Below are 17707 nucleotides of genomic sequence, written 5' to 3' on the forward strand. Positions count from 1 at the left end.
GGTGCGAGCTGGACTGCGCGGGGCCTTCGCCAGAGACCCGAGTTCTGGTGCACCAGCCCGAATTCTCACCTGTGGCCAGGCGTCTGCGGGTAGAACCTGCCAGGCTCCGCGCAGAGCCGGGCTGGGCGGGAGAGCGAGGGAAGGTGGGGTTTTGAGCCGAAGCCCTTCCAGGTCCCCCACGACGCACTGGGTCCCCTCTGGATGGCCATTGAGGGCAGAGTCTTCACCCCGACCCCGTCTCCCCAGACTTTTGATGGCGTGGGCTTAGGGTCTCCTGACCCCTCCGAGGGAATCCCGGACACAACCTTTACTCCTCAGAGAACTGTAGCTCCTACACCCTCCACCCAGCGTCTGGAGGCCAAGGCGGCAAGGGAAAGGGTTTGCGCCCCGGCGCGAGCCACTCGGTCTGTGAGCTGCCTTTACTCTCCCGGGAGCTCAGCTTCCACCCGGAGAATGGGCCCAACCTCCATCCCTCTCCTGGCACTCGCGCTCTAGGGACCCGAGCCAGGATTTAAGGGGTCCGGCCGCGCTGGCGCACAGTGGATCTCAGCACACAGACGGCTACGATGTTGGCCAGCTTCCTTCAGTCTCCTTGAGGGCAGGGACAGTCCTGCCTTTGAGCCCTGCTCCCCTACCCCCACCCAGGAATGGCTGTAACTCAGGCAGCGGGAAGACCCACTTCTTAAGCCTTCTTGGGTCTGGGAAGTTCTTCCTAAGTCTGCCCCAAGTTCTCTCCTTCCTTCCAGACCCGGGTTGGGAGGGGGAGAGCCACGGGGAGTGGTGGGGGGGAGTTCCCTTTAAGGCAGGTGGGGGAGGGGGCTGCCGGCCGGTCTTCCTTCCGCCCCTCCCTGGCCCCGGCCGCTGGGGCTCAGGGCCCGGGCCCCGCGCCCGCGCATGCGCCCGCCTGTGGGCGCTGTCCCGGCAGCGAGGGCGGCGCGCACCGACAGCCGGACTGACGGACGGACAGGCGGCCGGTCGGACCGACGGGGTAGCGCGGGGAGCGTGGACGCGGCGGGACAGCGACATGGCCGGCCACACGCAGCCGAGCGGGCGCGGGAACCCGGGCCCTGCGCCCTCGCCCTCCCCCGGCCGGGGTCCCGGCCCGGGCGCCTCGGAGCGGGTGGCGCTCAAGAAGGAGATCGGGCTGGTGAGCGCCTGTACCATCATCATCGGTGAGCGGGACCGGGGCGGGCGGGTGCCTGGGGCGGTGAGGCCTGAGGCGGACAGCGGCTTGGGACAAGGAGCACCCCTCTCCGGGTGCGCCTAGCGGTCCGCGACGGTGGACCATGGATGAAGGATGCATGCCCGCGGCACATGCGGCGTCTCCCCTCACACAGCAGCGGTAGAGTTTCTAAGTGCCCGGAACTTCTGCGCTCGAATGAGGTGCAGGTCCAATCCACTGCTGGAATCCTCCTTCTGTCCTTATTTCTTTAAACTTCTGCAGGGCAGTTACCCTCAGTCATCATCTCTAACATGTGGTCCTGCCTTGAGAGCAGGAGCCTTGCCAAGTGTGCGGACTCTGTAAGCTGGCCTTCTGCTAAGACCCCCAAGTTCTGGGTCTTGTTGCTCGAGCAGAGTTCCTATGGTGTGCAGGGTCCAGGTGCCATACGGTGTGAATGATTTATTCTTCCAAAGCAGGAGGGACTGTGGGTAGCCTGGACAGGTAGAATCAGCCCAGAGTGGAAATGGGTTCAGAGTATGTAATTAGTGCCAAAATTGGCAGCTGGACCCTGGCGCAGAGGGCAGAGCAGTAGTGATGGCTAAGTTGGGGTGGGCAGACCCCGCCTGCAGAGAGGCTTCCTGGGCTGAGACCCCGCTTCTGTCCTCTCTGGCCCAGCTTCCCCACCTGAGAATGAGCGCATACATCCTGCTCCTATATGGGGACTTCTGGGTAGGCAGAGGGCTCAGGGCCCAGTGAAAACAGTGGTGCGATTTTCCTCCTTCTGTCCCAAGTCGTGAACACTGACACCTCAGGAAGTGGCTAACCCAGACCTGTGCCTGTGTCCACACAAGGTGCCCCAGACACCCTTGTGGGAGGAGTCTGTTCCGTCTCCAGTGTCCCAGGGGACAAAGACTGGAAGGATGAATGGAATGGACTTTGACTGCTCTCCCTTTATCACCTGCTCATTCTTCCCATCCCCAGTCAGTGGGAGCTGCTTGTTCATCCTCAGATCCCTGGAGATGGAAAAGTTGGGGGCTCAGGAGGACAGTCTGGGGTCTTCATTTCCTCCTTCCCCCCCCCCCCAAAACTGGAGCTCCTGGGCCAAGGCTGGGGTCTAGCTCTCGGTCAACCCCCACACTCACACTGAGAGTTGCCCCAGGACACAGCCCCTATGCAGGTACCTCTCTGACTCACCCCCTAGCACCTGGAAGGGGATCTTCTAGGAGCTGACCCTGATCTCGTCTGGAGCCCTGCTTGACCTCGAGTGCCCCTGCCCGTCTGCTGGGAGGACAGGCTCCTTCCAGGGATTCAGTCAGGGTACTGGCTAGAGCTTTGCCCCGATCCACACCCTCTCCAGGAGCTGTGCCCCCAGAAAGAGGAAGCCCACACATCATGGGTGGACCAGGGGGTCCAGAGGCTGACCAGCTACAGTGCCCAGAACGGGCAGAGAGATATGTGATTCTTCCTGGGCTGCCTCAGCTAAACCCAGCATCCTCAAGCGTAGACCTACTCTGCCTTCTCGCCGTATCCCTTCCCCACTCCCCTAAGTCAGGCAGAGGCTGCTGGCTCATCTTGCCTCCTGAGAGTGCCCTGGTGGTAATGGTGGGAGAAGATGAGGCTAACTCAGTAGGAGTTTTTCTGTGCAACACAGGTCTGCCCTCACAGCTTCCCCACCTTTCGTGCCATTTTTGCTGTTCCAAGGCCACTGTTCCCTTGGCCTCAGGCCTTGAAGACTGAACTGGGGTTTAGGAGTGACTTAGCCAAGGGTGGCAGACTCAAAAACAGAGCCCAGATGATCTGACTGCAGCCCAGGACACTCAGGGATGGTCCTATAACCCTACTTGGGAAGTTTTGAAGGGTTTCAGCAAGCAGGAGGTTAGACTGGGCAGAAAACAGACAAGGGGAGAATGGACCTGTTCCAGAAGGTGACAGACGAGGCAGGTGTGGGCTGAATCACTGCACTACCATCTCCCACCTGATACCCTGAAGGTCCCCCTCTTCACTGTTCCAGGGGCCCCATCTCCCACATCTTATCCCACTTTCCTGCTCTGGGGAGCCTGGTCAGAGTGAAAAATGTCTGCAAAGTATCCTATTTTAGCCTAAAAAGTCTTGAGAACTTTATAGCCTTCTTCATAATCTTTCTTGTTTATTAGCAGCTACTCTTCTTATCTCCAAAACTTCCAAATAAACTCTCTCAGAAGAACCTGTAATTCCCTCCCCCTTGCAGCCCCTCCCTCAGGCTGAGTAGGGCTTTGGACTGAAAAAAGACTCCACCTAAAATGTGCTTAGGACCGCTGAAGCAAGCACAGCTGGAGGGAAATGAGCCAACCTGGAGGAAAGAGTCCTCTGGGGCCAGAGCTGTGCAAGACATCACTACATCCATCTATTCAGAAAAACACGCCTGGCTACATTATGAAAACACAGTCTCCCTTTATCTCACATGATTGCCCACCTTGCAAGATGGGAATTTCCATACCCACTTTATAGATATAGAAACTGCTGTTGAAAGTTAAATGATGCTGCTGCAAGGGGTGGACTTGATATTTGGAACCAGAATTGGACTCCTCTCCCAGGCCAGCGCGCTTCTTCACACTGCTCTGGTGCAGGGCAAAATCGGAGCCAGATTCAGAGCCCATGATAGGGGAAGGCTGAGGATTAAGCTGGGAGCTCATCCAACCAAGATTTACTGAACTCCTCACTCTACTATAAATAGACAAACAGGTGGACAGAGAAATCTCCTGTGACTCCTCACCCTCACCCAAGGCTGTATGTACAGGATTCCTTGTCCTGACTCAGGGACCACAAACAGCTACCTCCCCAGTTCATGCCCAAGGAGGGACAGTGCCCAGGTTCAGGAGAGTGAGAATCACCTGGGTCTGTTGACCAGGCTGTCCTGGCCTCCACTGTCTCCCTTTGACTCAAATATCCAGACTATGTTTCTGGATCAGGCTCAAATGTGTTCCAGGACTCTGGGGTCTCCTTTGCGAACCCCATCTCCTTAGGAGCCAGTACCTATGCATCCAGCCGTGGCCGGGTCCCTCCATTGTCCCCAGGGCTGGAGATTCTGGGCTGCTCAGGATAGCCCTCTTCAGAACCCTTGCCCACCAGCCTGTCTTTGCTTCACCATAGCCCCAATTTACAGATGAGGGAAGTAGAGAGCTGAGGCTGCCACCAGCCCGGGGTCAGATGCTTTTGGTGTCCTCTGGAACACCCTTGGGGGCTGAGGCAGCTCCAGCCACAAGGGTAGGGCTGGCCAGCCCTGGTCACGTTCACACATCTATTCAACAGTAAGTACCAAACAGTGAAGGGCCCTGTTCTAGGTGCTGGAGACAACAGGGAATAAGACAGACCAATCCCTGTCCCCCTGGCGCTGACGTTCCAGCATGAGAAGTCAAAGAGCAAACAAGATAAAGCAGCTGAATGTTTAGCTGATGGGGTCATGATTAAGTGCTAAGGTGAGAAGATGATAGAGAGAGGTTTGTAGATAGGAGATGAGTCAGGCATGGGATGGGGTCCAGTCTGTGTGGGTCTTGCAGCCACAGTAAGGACCTTGCCTCTTTTTCTTTGTCAGATGGGAGCCCGAGGAGGGCTTTGAGCTGAAGAGGGATGGTGTGGGGTGGAATAGGATGGAATGGAACAGGATGGCATGGCATGACATGGCCTGGGGCTTACTATGGGGGAGAGGCTGCAGCAACAGGGGCTGAAGTCAGAAGCCCAGTCAGGAGTCACCCGGGTAAGAGATAATGGTGATGGACAGCAGGGTGATGCTAATGGAGGTGCTGAGACGAGGTTCAGTCCCAGCATGTCTGGAAGATTGAGCCAAGGGACTTGTGATGAACTGGATGAAAGATGTGGCCAAGTAGAGTCTAGGTGGTAGCGAGTTGGGGCCTGAGCAGCTGGGGGCCTGGTTTGCCATTCATTGATCTTGAAAGACTGTGAGATGAGCAGGTCCAGGGAAGAGAGTTCATTCCTTCTGCTCATCACTCTCTCAAAAGGAAAGTGGGTCAGTCTGGTGGTACACACTGGCCGATTGGCAATTTCAGGCATGTCTTGGAAATGTCCCCGCTCACCTCCCTGGAGTTCTGCCATGACTTCAGCGGGCACTTGTGTCCCCCAGAGGGGTGCCTGACACGTGCTCACCACCAGGACACTGGGAGGCAGAGGCTTCACCCAGAGCAATAGCAAGGCCCCCAAAGCAGGGCTCTGGCTGCTGACTCCAGGATTTTGAGGTCCCAAGGGGCTCAGGTCTCCATAGGCCAGCTTGGGTGGCTGGGTGTCTCCAAAGTAGACGGCAGTAGGGACTACCCATAAACACTCCCCAGGACCTCTGAGGTAGCAGACGGAATGAGTACAGACCCACATCACTCCCTCATCTCCCCATCTTACAGATAAAAAGGTTCAGAGAGTGAAGCACCTTGTCCACAGCCCCCCACCATGAGGGATCTAGGGTTTGAATTCAGATTTAGGAGTTCTCAACCAGTCATTGGCCCTGCCTACGGTCCCAGGACACTTGGGGCTTACCAGCGGGAATTTTGAGTTCTTCCCTAGAAATCTCACGGGTCACATCCTAATGGGGAGGTGCTGGGACTCATTGCCCAGTGTAAGGGAAGGAGGCCTGGCCCACGGCCAGTCCCTGACAGGGCCCAGGAGACCCGGAGCTGCTCTCTGTCGGGCCAGCAGGCCAGTGCGGCAGGAGGAAGCCCTGTCATAGCCATGCTCACTGAAAAGGCAGGCGTGTGTAAGAGGCCCTGGGCCCTAGGGGTTCCCTGTCCTTTCAGGGGGCTCGAACTCCTCATCTCAGTAGGTCAGGGCATAGTCCCTGCCCTCTGGGAATGCAGGGTCCACCCAGGGTGGCAAATAAAGTAATCACTTCTTGGCCATCCTCCAGGTACCACGGGAGAGGAGGAGGAGCCATGTTATAGAGAGCATGGTGGGAGATCAGGGAGGGCTTCCTGGAGGTGGCATTGCTTCTCGGAGGCCAGTGAGCTGGGAAGAGACCTGCCGCAGGGGAAGACAGAGGGCCCCGAGCAGACCGTGTTTCCTCTGGCAGCTGTGCAGGACACATCCATCCTGCCCAGCAGTACCTCTGCCAAAGTCAGGGTTGCCCCAGCCCTGTGCTGCCCCCCAAGCCCCATGGCCCTTCGTGGCAGAAGGGGAAACTGAGGCTTAAAGGGGGCAGCACAGGCCTGAGGTCACACAGCTGACTCCTGTTCCGGGGATGGGGTGGGGGGTGACAGAACCTCCCTGACCCCTCCCTGAATCAGACTCTGCACATTCCCCCCCACACACACCCAGGACAGCCAGCCCCTTCCACCGGCACGACCTTCGCGGTCTACCCCGGCGACCTCCATAGTCGGCCACTGCCTCCCAGAAATAGGTCAGCACGCACTGCGGCAGCCGGGGGAACAATGGCCCTTTCTTCATTCCTCCACGGAGCTGGGTAAGCCCCATCAGGCCAAACATCTTAATGTGATAAAAACCACCCAGCTCGGGCTGAGGGAAGAGGGCCGGAGGGGGGCCCTCTGGTGGGGGGGACTCATGCTCACCACCCTCCTGGGAGCTCTGGCCCCACCGAGGACCCGCAGGGACCACAGAGCAGCCGTCCCATTGGGTGGATGGGAACGTGGAGGCCTCGGAACACACATTCCTCCAGCCCACGGTCAGTGAGACACCTGACCAGGTGCTCAGCAGTATCTCCCAGCCCATCCTACCTTCCAGGGTCCCTGCCCTTCCTCTGCTTCCTCCAGAGCAGGGTCCCCTGAAGGTTGGACTTGTCCACTGTGCTTAGTCACTCATTTGTGTCCAACTCTTTGCAACCATGGACCATACCCTGCCAGGCTCCTCTGTCCATGGGGAGTGTCCAGGCAAGAATACTGGAGTGGGCTGCCATGCCCTCCTCCAGGGGATCTTCCCAACCCAGGGATCGAACCCAGGTCTTCTGCATTGCAGGCGGATTCTTTACCATCTGAGCAGCCAGGAAAGCCAATGAATACTGGAGTGGGTAGCCTATCCCTTCTCCAGGGGCTCTTCCCAACCCAGGACTTGAACCGGGGTCTCCCGCACTGCAGGTGGATTCTTGACCAGCTGAGCTACCAGGGAAGCCCAGACTTGTCCACTGCTGTTCACCAAATCTGGCAGAGCTGATTCTGCCAGGCCTGAACATGGGGGCTGAGAAGGGAGGCCTGGACCCACCACCACCAGGAGCGATAGGCAGGCATCCCTTCTGGCTCTGTGGTCCCTTCCCCACACCCCTAATCATCCTCTTCTGGAGGCGCCCCCTCAGCAACATCCCTCCTCCTTGCCCTCTGCCCCTCACCTAGGCTTTTTGCTCCTTGCATAGCCCACCCACATGGTACCAAGAGCAGCCAGTGGACCTCGATGGGGTTTTCTGCCACCTTCCAGCGCAGACCCGGGGCAGAGACTGGAGGATGTCCAGGCCTGGAGGAAGAGGCCCCCAAAGACCTCAGAGACACCTGCTGGCACACGTGTCCCTTTGAGCCATGTGGGGAGAAATCCTGCCCTGTAGCCTGAGGCCACATGTCTAAAACAATAGCAATCTCCAACCCCTGTCCATCCCCCAGTTCCCAGCATCCAAGTCTCCAGCCTGTGGGCAACGACTAGTGATATGTTCCTTTCAGGTCCCAGCCTTGGGAGATGAGGTGCCAGGTGTGGCTTCCCAAGGGCTACCCTGGTGAGGCCCTGTCAGGCTGAATTGTGCAGGGTCTTGGGGGTCCCCACGGCGGGGTGGGGATGGGGGTCGTGTGGCTCAGGGCCCTGGATGCACCCAGCTCCTTCCAAGGCCACCCAACCCCCGCTGGCTTCCAACCTCCCTGGCTTTTGGCAAATCCTGCTCCACCAGATCCTGAGAACAGAGGCTCTACTACCAGACAGAGTGAACTCAAAGACCCTTTAGAAACCCGAGAGCCCACCGAGGCCCCGGGCCCCATGGTGGATGAAGGAGGTAGCCTTCTCCCCCTGGAAGCAAGCTGAGGACACAGCCTACCTGGGGGCAGGCTGGGAGACAGGAATTCCTTCCTCCTTATCTGGATGTATTTAGGGCTCCTGGGATGTGACTGGAAAGCCAAGCGGGGCATCGTGGCTGTCCAGACTGGAAATCTGTGTCGACCGGGTGGAGGTGGGGTAGGACTGTGGACAGGGAGTCCATGCAGATGGGCGGCCCCAGCTGTGTCCTCGTCCAGACCCGCCTGTGGGCCCTGCAGGTGGAGCCAGCAGACTCTGCCCTCGTGGTCGTGCGCTCCCCACCTGGGCCGGGCAGGTGGGGCCATCTGTGGAGGGGCTGAGGCCCAGGTCCCAGGAGTGTGACATTTTTATCCTTGTGGCCTGTGGGTGTGTACATGCTTGTGTGCTCAGTCGTATTTGACTCTTTGCAACCGCTTGGACTACAGCCTGCCAGGCTCCTCTGTCCATGGGATTTCCCAGGCAAGAATGCTGGAGTGGGTTGTCATTTCTGTCTCCGGGGGATCTTCCTGATCCAGGGATCGAACCTGTGTCTCCTGCATTGGTGGGCGGGTTCTTTACCAGCTTCCCTGGGTTCTGGGTTCTGGGGTTGTCTCCTCTTGGGCAGCCCCTAGTGTACATCACCAGTGATGTGTCTGGATTCATTAGCACAGATGATGAGGCCAAGGTCACCCAGAACATTATCCTCTTTGCCCCAACTACCAGGGAGCTCAGGGTTAAGTAGGCGCTCAGCATTTTGCTCATCCTGGGAGCCTGCTCTGCAGCTCGCAGCTTGGCTCTCTGAGAGTCTCCCATTGTTCAGCTCCCAGACCCCACGAGTCAACAGAGAGTCCCACCTGACCTGCACCCGTCCTTCCAAGAGAGTTGGCCCAGGGGCAGGCCAGACTTTCTGTGACCCATGACCTGCCAGATTCCACTGGCACCCAAACCTAGAATGCCAACCACCCCCACTGCTCCTGCCCAGAGTCCCCTTCTGTGAGGGCCGAGTAGAGACGGCTGCCCCCACTTCACAGATGAGAACATTGGTCCCTCACATCAGGGCACAGGTGCCATTTGGGACCTCAGGCCATTCACTCATCCCGTAATTTGCACAACAGATGTGTATTGACCACCTACTATGTGCTGGAGGCCCCAGATGAGGTTTCAGACAGTACACACAGAATCACCCAAAGATGCAAAGAACATCTGGATGCAGCTGTGAATGAGCTGAGGCTTCCCATACAGTACCTCACTGAATCCTCACCACAGCCCTGTTGTGCAGGCAGGACTCGAGAGGTGACCTGAGCTAGGAGAGATTCCTGGCTTTCTGAGCCTCCGCCAGGATTTCCCACTGTGGTCCTGGGATTTGAGCAGTGATTCCTGTTTGCAACCAGTGGGCTGTTCCCAAGGGAGAGGCATCTGCGCCCAGACCCCAGGCTGAGCCAGCTGAGTCCTGCCATCCCTGAAAACGTACCAGGTCCTCTCCCTCACCCCACTGCCCTTTGCCCAGAAGCTGAACCATTTTAAGAACACCAGGAAACCAGATCTCTTCTGAGTCTGTGTCCACAGTCTGGGTCCTAGGTCAGGGAGGAGCCTAGCAGACAAAGGGCTCTCTGACAGAGAAAGAGGAGATGGAAGATAAAGAGAGTATGGAGCAGGGTCTGGGGCTGTGAAGTGGGAAGAGGAGCCTTACCAGGTGGTCAAAGAGGGCTTCCTGGAGGAGGCGCCAGTCCCCAAGTCACTGTGAGTTTGGATTTCGGCCAATAAGAAAGTGGCAACAGTATCATAGTCAAGGTCTTGCTTTAAGTGACCAACTCTGCCAGCAGGCCAGGAGGAAGGAGGTGGCTGGAGGCTGACAAGCCTGGAGGCCTTGGCCAGGGTTGAGGGGCTGGGCTTGGGCCCTGTGGGGAGGCACCGGCGTGGCTGCCACTGCTTGGGCTTGGCCCACCTCGTGGGACTGAAAGGCAGAGGAACTTGGAACAGGACTCATCTCTGGCAGGGAGCCTGTCTGGACAGACAAAGGTGTCACTGCCCATGCCAGGGACTGGGGAGGGGAGATGAGGTGGCCAGAATGGGGCTTGCCGGGTTTGAGCGGCCCGTGGTATCCACATGCCTCAAGGCCCACCTCCAGGGAGCAGCCCAAGCTCCCCTCCTCCCTGCAGCATCTGGAGCTGCACAGAGAGGCCGGCCTTCTGGGGGCACCCCAGACCTGACGCCTCCCTACCTTTCCCCACTACAGGAAACATCATTGGCTCGGGCATCTTCATCTCCCCCAAAGGGGTCTTAGAGCACTCTGGCTCCGTGGGTCTGGCCCTCTTCGTCTGGGTCCTGGGTGGAGGCATCACTGCCCTGGGCTCACTCTGCTACGCAGAGCTGGGAGTGGCCATCCCCAAGTCTGGCGGGGACTACGCCTATGTCACCGAGATCTTTGGGGGCCTGGCTGGGTAAGTGTGGGGATCCAGCAGCTGGGGGTGGGGACAGCCTCTCCAGAACCGATGGCCTGCTGGCCCCGGACCCCCATATCCTCTTCTGCTTCTCACATCCTGGGGAGGTCATGGGAGTGAGTGGAGGGAAGGAGGGAGTGTTGGATGGCCTTCTAAGGCCAGGGTGTGTGGGACCAAGGCCCACGCCACTCCAGCCAGACACTGGCTGGCCCCTGACTTCTCTGTGCTGCCTTTTAAATAAGCCCCGCCTCCCTCCCAGGTGTTTACAGGTGAGAAGGGCCTTACTATGGAAACCTCTAGATGATGTCAGCATCCAGGCAAGCAGTGAGGGACGTGATATTCCTATTAACGCTCTGCAAGAGCTTTCCTTTAAATTACTTTTAGTGTTCTTTAGTCACCGTGAACATTAGCTAAGCGCCTGCTGCTTGCCGAGGGCTGGGACGCAGTGATAAAAGGGTCTGTCCCGGTGTTCAGGTTCCTTACAGTGCAGAAGGGAAACCCCTCAGATGTGATCAAGACCAGGAGGAGCCTTGATCTGAAAGTGTAAGAGGTTGCTTCCCAGTAGCCAAGAGAATAGCTGCCCACCACCCAGAGAAGGCTGCCAGAGAAAACACGTTTGCGCTGAGGCTTGAAGAGGGAGGTGGGGTTTTTTTTTGGCTGACCAGTGAGGAAGGATGGGGCGCACATACATAGGGTGGTGGCCTGGGCGAGCTCAGGGTGTCTTCGCAGCCAGAAGCGAGGTCACTTCCACGGCAGACACCAGGGCTTGGCGGGGACTGGGCAGCCTGTGGGTGGAGGGAAACCCAAGCTCCATCTAGCTGAGCCATGCTGAAGTCCAGGAAGATTCCAGAACCATTTAGGAGTCCAAATCGGGGGGACGTGGTGGTTGGTGTGACATGAGGGTGGGGTTTAGCGAGACTCCACTGATGGATGTTCCTGATTGGGAGGTAGAGACTTCAGGCTGGGTTTGTCACTTGGGTGGGGTCTTTGGCACACCCGGGAGACGCTCAGTCAGGCCTTGGGTGGGGGATCTGGAGCACAGAGAAGTCTAGGCTGAAGAATTTAAAGCATGGTTCTGAGCGATGTGGTCAGGGGCCTTTAAGAGAATGGAGCATGGCGGGGTGTGCACACCCCTCTGGGTGTGTCTAGGGATGTTTTCCTCTGGGGAGGGGGTCCTCAAAGGGGCCTGGGACCCACGAAAGCAGAAGAATCGTGCTGTGTGGCTGGAATACTTGAGAAGATGGGAGAGGAGGGCCCAAGCCCCACCCCAGGGACACCTAACATCGAGTGGGTGGGTGGGTGGGCAGAGGGGAGCACCCAGTATGAGAGGGGGGCCAGGGAGCTAGGATGTCCCAGAAGTGAAAGGAGTGGGGGGTGGGGGGGGTGTACAGCAAGGAGTAAAGAAGCAGGGCTGCAGAGCAAAGGTGAGGACCAAGAGGAAGCCACGGAGCTCGGTGCCCCAGAGGCCACTGGTACCCTTGGGTAAGGCAGTGCCACCCTCACGGCGGGATGGACAGGGGGCCAGCACCACCCCCACGGACAGGCGCTGCCCTGGGTGCAGCCGGAGCCCCCAGGTTGCGGTTCCAGGTCACTCCCCTGTGGGAGTGGAGAGGGGAGTTTCAGGCAGAAGGGACCTGACTCCTTCCCACCCTACCAGGGTGCTTTACACGGTCCGGTCCCTTGGAGCTCACAGCTCAGAGTCAGCCATCTGTAGCCACAGGGCTCTGCTGGGGACTACTTCTGGAGCCAGGACTGGAGGTCCCAGGAGAGCCCAGCCCAGCTCAGGAACAGCCTGTGGCCGAGGACCTGGCGCTCTTTCTTAGAAAAGGGGTTGGTTCCCTAGTCTCTCTCCACACCTGCCCAAAGGCAGCCCATAGCCGTGTGTGCTGAACAACCATCTCCGTTGAAACAGTTCATCAACAGAGCAGAGACTTCGACAAGGTGGGCCCTGCCTCCCTGGACCGAAGCCGGCCTCTGGGCGCCCGCAGAAGCCCTGGGTACCAGGGCTCAGGGTGCAGCCCCGCTCCCCACACCTGGGCCCACTTGGCTGGGAGGGTCCCGAGAGGCCCGCCCCACTCAGGCCCTGGCTCATTCCAGCTTCCTGCTGCTCTGGAGCGCCGTGCTCATCATGTACCCCACCAGCCTGGCCGTCATCTCCATGACCTTCTCCAACTACGTGCTGCAGCCCGTGTTCCCCAACTGCATCCCGCCGGCCGCCGCCTCCCGTGCGCTCTCCATGGCTTGCCTGAGTGAGTGCCTGTCATGGGGGTGGGTAGGGCCTCTGTCCCCAGGGCTCACCCTGCAGGGTGGGACTTGGGGGTTTGTCTTTTGTGTTGTTGTTAAAAAAATTTTTTTTTTGTCCCTATGTGGACCATTTCTAAAGTCTTTATTGAATTGGTTGCAATATTGTTTCTGTTTTATGCTTTGGCTTTTGGGCCTGGAGGCTTGTGGGATCGTAGCTCCCCACCCAGGGATCGAACCCACACTCCCTACATTGGAAGGCAGAGTCTTAACCACTGGACCGCTGGGGAAGTCCCCTGCGGGAGGACTTTGGGAGGGAGCATCCTGCCAGCTGCCAGACCCCCGTGAAGCCGGCCTCAGGGGGTGGGCTTCTGACACTCTGGCTGCTGCACGGGACACCCTGTCCTGCAGCCGGGGCTGGACTTGGCCGTGGCCCACCGTGAGGGGCTCGGCCTCGGGTGCCTGCTCACCCACCCACCCTCCTGTTCTTCCTCCCCAGTGCTCTTGACGTGGGTGAACAGCTCGAGCGTGCGCTGGGCCACGCGCATCCAGGACGTGTTCACTGGCGGGAAGCTGCTGGCCCTCTCACTCATCATTGGCGTGGGCTTTGTCCAGATCTTCCAAGGTAGGGCCGGGCGTGGGGCTGGGCGCAGGGCTGGGGAGACGGCGCTGACCCTTGGCCTCCGGACCCCCCAGGACACTTTGAGGAGCTGAGGCCCAGCAACGCCTTCGACTTCTGGATGACGCCGTCCGTGGGCCACCTGGCCCTGGCCTTCCTCCAGGGCTCCTTCGCCTTCAGCGGCTGGAACTTCCTCAACTACGTCACAGAGGAGCTGGTGGACCCTCGAAAGTGAGTGGGGCACCAGCCAAGCCCTGGGAAGGGGTGGGAGAGGCGGCCTCCCCGCACAGGCCTGCGGTCACCTATGGCTGGCCGGGCTGGTCATCGGCCTGGCTGCACTGCTGATCCCCACGATCGGCTCTGGAAAGGCAGCTGGGAGGCCTGTGTTCCAGCCTAACCCTGCTCTGTATGGCCGTGGATGAGTCACGGCCCCTCGCTGGGTCTCGGAAACACTGAGTCTCATTGTCTCCCTGTAAACGGATCCAGTTATGTGCTTGGCCAAAAAATTACACATGTGCACACAACATGGTCCCTAGAAAAGAAGCCAATGGCTCTGTCTGATGCTCGGCTGGGACCTTGACAGTGAACAGTTACAGCTGGGGCTGGGGGGCAGGCGGTGCTGATGGGACTCCCAGGGGACCCTGGCCTGTGGACTGAGCTCTAAGGACACTCTGAGGATCTTCAAAGCTGATTCTGGCTGTATGCAACATTCTCTTCATGTGCCGACATTAGATCCGCCCCCTCCCCCAGGATATTAGTGGCTCCTCCTCCCACCAGCCAAGGCTGGGCTTCGGAGTGGTGGGGAGACAGACAGACAGATTGCAGGGCTGTCCTCTCCCCTGCCCCAGGGCCCCCCAGGAGATGGGCTCAAAGACCTGTACCACCCTGAGGCCCCACCCCAGCCCCCCAAGGACCAATGCTGACATGCTCCACCACTGTCCCCAGGAACCTACCTCGTGCCATCTTCATCTCCATCCCCCTGGTGACCTTCGTGTACACCTTCACCAATGTCGCCTACTTCACTGCCATGTCCCCCCAGGAGCTGCTGGCCTCTAACGCCGTGGCCGTGGTGAGTGGGGGGCCCCCCACCTGGTCCCTGGCTCCCGCCCAGCCCTCACCCCGCCTCACACTCTGCTTCTCTTCTCTGCCCACCCAGACCTTCGGGGAGAAGCTGCTGGGCTACTTTTCTTGGGTCATGCCTGTCTCTGTGGCACTTTCCACTTTTGGAGGGATCAATGGCTACCTGTTCACCTCCTCCAGGTGACCGGGCTGGAGGGAGGGTGGTCAGGGTGAGGCCAGGCAGCTGCCCTGGTGCACGGGAGCAGTGCTGGGGACCAGAGGAAGGGAAATCCCGCCTAGTGGAGCCTGCCTGAAGGTGGGACGAGGAACTCCCAGGGGACGGAGATCTGATCCCACTTCTGAGGAATAGGAAGCAGGAGGGAGGCAGGCTGGATGAAGGGAAAAACTGCCCGGTGGGGGCTGCTGGAGCAGGCGGTCAGAGGTGACAGCTCAAGAGGGCCATCAGGTCCAGAGCGGAGGTCGGGATCTGGCCGGCGGGGAGGCCCCAGGCCAGGCTCATGGCCCCCATCCATCCCTCCCCACCCCCCAGATTGTGCTTCTCTGGAGCCCGAGAAGGGCACCTGCCCAGCCTGCTAGCCATGATCCATGTCAGACGTTGCACCCCTATTCCCGCCCTCCTCGTCTGTGTAAGTTGGGGGGACCAGGCTGGCAGGGTGGGGAGCCAGAGCCCCGCAGCAGCCTGGGTCGTGGCAGGGGGTGAGGCCTGGCCCTGTGGGAGGGGAGGGCCGGGCTCACCGACGTCCTGGCCCGAGCTGGCCGGCCCAGGGCCAACAGTGGGAGCCAGCCCTCAGCCCGGTCCTCTCCCAGTGCGGGGCCACGGCGGTCATCATGCTCGTGGGAGACACATACACGCTCATCAACTACGTGTCCTTCATCAACTACCTCTGCTATGGTGTCACCATCCTGGGTCTGCTCGTGCTGCGCTGGAGGCGGCCGGCGCTCCACAGGCCCATCAAGGTGAGGCCGGGGAAGGACTGGCTGGCTCACATGCCGGAAGTAGTCAGGGCCACCCCTTTACCCACTTGGGCACCGGGGGCAGCGACGGCAGCAATGGGGAGGCCAGCCTTTGCCATGTGCCCGGCCCTGCCTGGGGCCCTGTGTGCACTGGCACATTCAGTCCTCAAGCAGCCCTGTGAGGTGGGCGCTGTGGGTACTCCCACTTCACGGACAGGAAAATAAGGCTAAGACACGGTCACAGAGGATTCCACGAGCCCACACAAAACAGAAGCCCCAAAAGCGAGCTAAGAGAAAAGTCCTCCCATTTGCATATCAATCCTTGAGCTGGAGAAGTAAGTGCTCAGTGCCTGAAATGTGGAACACTGAAAATCATTCACCTCCAGCCAAGTGCGAGCGGCCAGTCCACATACAGTCGCTGTGGGGAGCTCAGAGCCGCTGAAGTTGACAAACCCTCAACAGTTGGGCCAGCTGGGCCCCTCAGGTCTCAGCTCCCAGGAAATGGCCCGAGACCCCCAGGGATGGGGGGTGAGCCAGAGAGCTTGGGGGTGTGTCCTGCACTGCCGCTTGCTGCCCCCCAGGTGAACCTCCTCGTCCCCGTGGCGTACTTGGTCTTCTGGGCATTCCTGCTGGTCTTCAGCTTCATCTCGGAGCCCATGGTGTGTGGGGTAGGCGTTATCATCATCCTCACGGGGGTGCCCATCTTCTTCCTGGGAGCGTTCTGGAGAAGCAAACCAAAGTGTGTGCACAGACTCACAGGTGAGCTGGGCAGCTCCCCAGGGCCTGCAGATAGGACCCTCTTTGGGGTTTGCCCTAGAGCAGGGATCTCCCAGCAGCTGAGGTGGCCACATGGGGCCCAGCCACCACCCGACGTCTGCCCATGGAGTGGCTCAAGTGTCCGGGTCCCACGTGCAGAGAGCAGCTCCCTGAGGACCCCTGTCCCACGGGGTCAGACCCCAGTGTCCATGTGTTGGTCTGTCTGTCTGTCCTCAGAGTCAGTGACACGCTGGGGCCAGGAGCTGTGTTTCGTGGTCTACCCCCAGGGCTCCCCAGAGGAGGAGGAAAATGGCCCCTGCCAGCCCTCCCCACTGCCTGCCACGGACAAGCCCTTGAAGACACAATGAGACATTTGTGGAGCCTGAAGCAGCTGTTTCTGTTTACATGTTGTTTATTGAGGAGGTGTTTTTGCAAAAAAAAAAAAAATTTTTTTTTTCCTGGGGAAAAATTCTGACTCTTAGAAGGGCTTGGTAAGGAAGCCCTGAAGATGTGGACTGGGTCCCCTGTCATCACTGCCCCACTAGCTTTTCCTGGAAAGATCTGTGAATAAAACAGGGCTGGTGGTGCACCTGTCCCAGGAACTTGTTGGGTCTCCCTGGGTGGGGGGGGGGCATGTGTGGAACTGGCTGGAGCAGGTGGCTCGGGAGGAGGCTCTTGACTTTTGGGGGTTCTGCTGCTTGGGCCAGACACTCCTTCTCTGGGGTTGGCTCCTTGGGGTCCGGGGCCAACCCTGCCCTACAGGGACGTGGAGGACTGAGAACTGGCTGGGTGTGCCCCTCTCCCCCAGACCCTGCTATAGGCTCAGCCACCCAGGAGAGCCTGCCTTTCTTCCCATAAATCCCCACGGAGTGAGTGTCAGGACTCAATGTCCTGGCTTGGTTCACAGGTGGGTAAACTGGGGCTTTGAGACAGGATGGCATGGGTTTGGCTGAGGTCAATTGGTGCCTCAGCCTCTGCCCTCTGAGAAAGCATCGGGCACCATCTTCTGGGGGCCTCGGGGCCTGTAAGAGATCTCGTGAGCTTTCTCTATCCTGTGCCCACTTTCTCAGCCCAGCATCATGCTGACTGGGCCCATACTGACCCCACAGGCACGAGGTTGGGGGCAGAAGCCTCCTGACCCAGCTTCTCCGGGGCCTGTGCCACCGAAGCGCTCACTGTGGACTAGGCCTGATGTACCCATGGCCACGTCAGTGGAGGAACAGCTCTGGCGCCCCACAGGGTGAATGGAGGGAGAAGCCACAGGAAACATTCTGGGGAGCCCTGCCCTGGCCCTCCTTCTTCTCTGGAAAAGGATTCCCAGAATGGAGTTGGGGGAGGCAGATGGGGACCCCCCAGGTGTCTTGTGTACACTGGAACCCTAGCGAGGGGCTCACCACTCCACCCTCCTCCCGCGTTCAAGCCCCAGCAAGTCCCCTGCCCACCATGCCCACCGGGGGGGCCAGGGTGCTGACACAGGAAGCTGGCAGGGCTCCC

At 59.3% G+C, this 17707-nt stretch overlaps 1 protein-coding gene across 2 annotated transcripts; it reads left to right on the forward strand.

Moving 5' to 3' along the window:
• Window positions 1-895: 895 nt before the first annotated feature.
• Window positions 896-16802, forward strand: SLC7A10 (solute carrier family 7 member 10). Of its 2 annotated transcripts, none has more exons than XM_020899279.2 (11): window positions 896-1172; window positions 10359-10563; window positions 12661-12812; window positions 13304-13429; window positions 13501-13654; window positions 14369-14492; window positions 14580-14683; window positions 15033-15129; window positions 15311-15460; window positions 16039-16216; window positions 16501-16802. In XM_020899279.2, the coding sequence occupies exons 1-11, from the start codon at window positions 1025-1027 to the stop codon at window positions 16686-16688; spliced, it is 1626 nt and encodes a 541-aa protein (XP_020754938.2). In that variant the 5' UTR covers window positions 896-1024; the 3' UTR covers window positions 16689-16802. The 2 variants fall into 2 exon arrangements, with proteins under 2 accessions (XP_020754938.2, XP_020754939.1); XM_020899280.2 differs by having other exon boundaries at window positions 898-1172; window positions 16451-16669.
• The last annotated feature ends 905 nt before the right edge of the window (window positions 16803-17707 follow it).

Source organism: Odocoileus virginianus, chromosome 20, assembly GCF_023699985.2.
Source record: "Odocoileus virginianus isolate 20LAN1187 ecotype Illinois chromosome 20, Ovbor_1.2, whole genome shotgun sequence".
Classification (NCBI taxonomy): domain Eukaryota; kingdom Metazoa; phylum Chordata; class Mammalia; order Artiodactyla; family Cervidae; genus Odocoileus; species Odocoileus virginianus.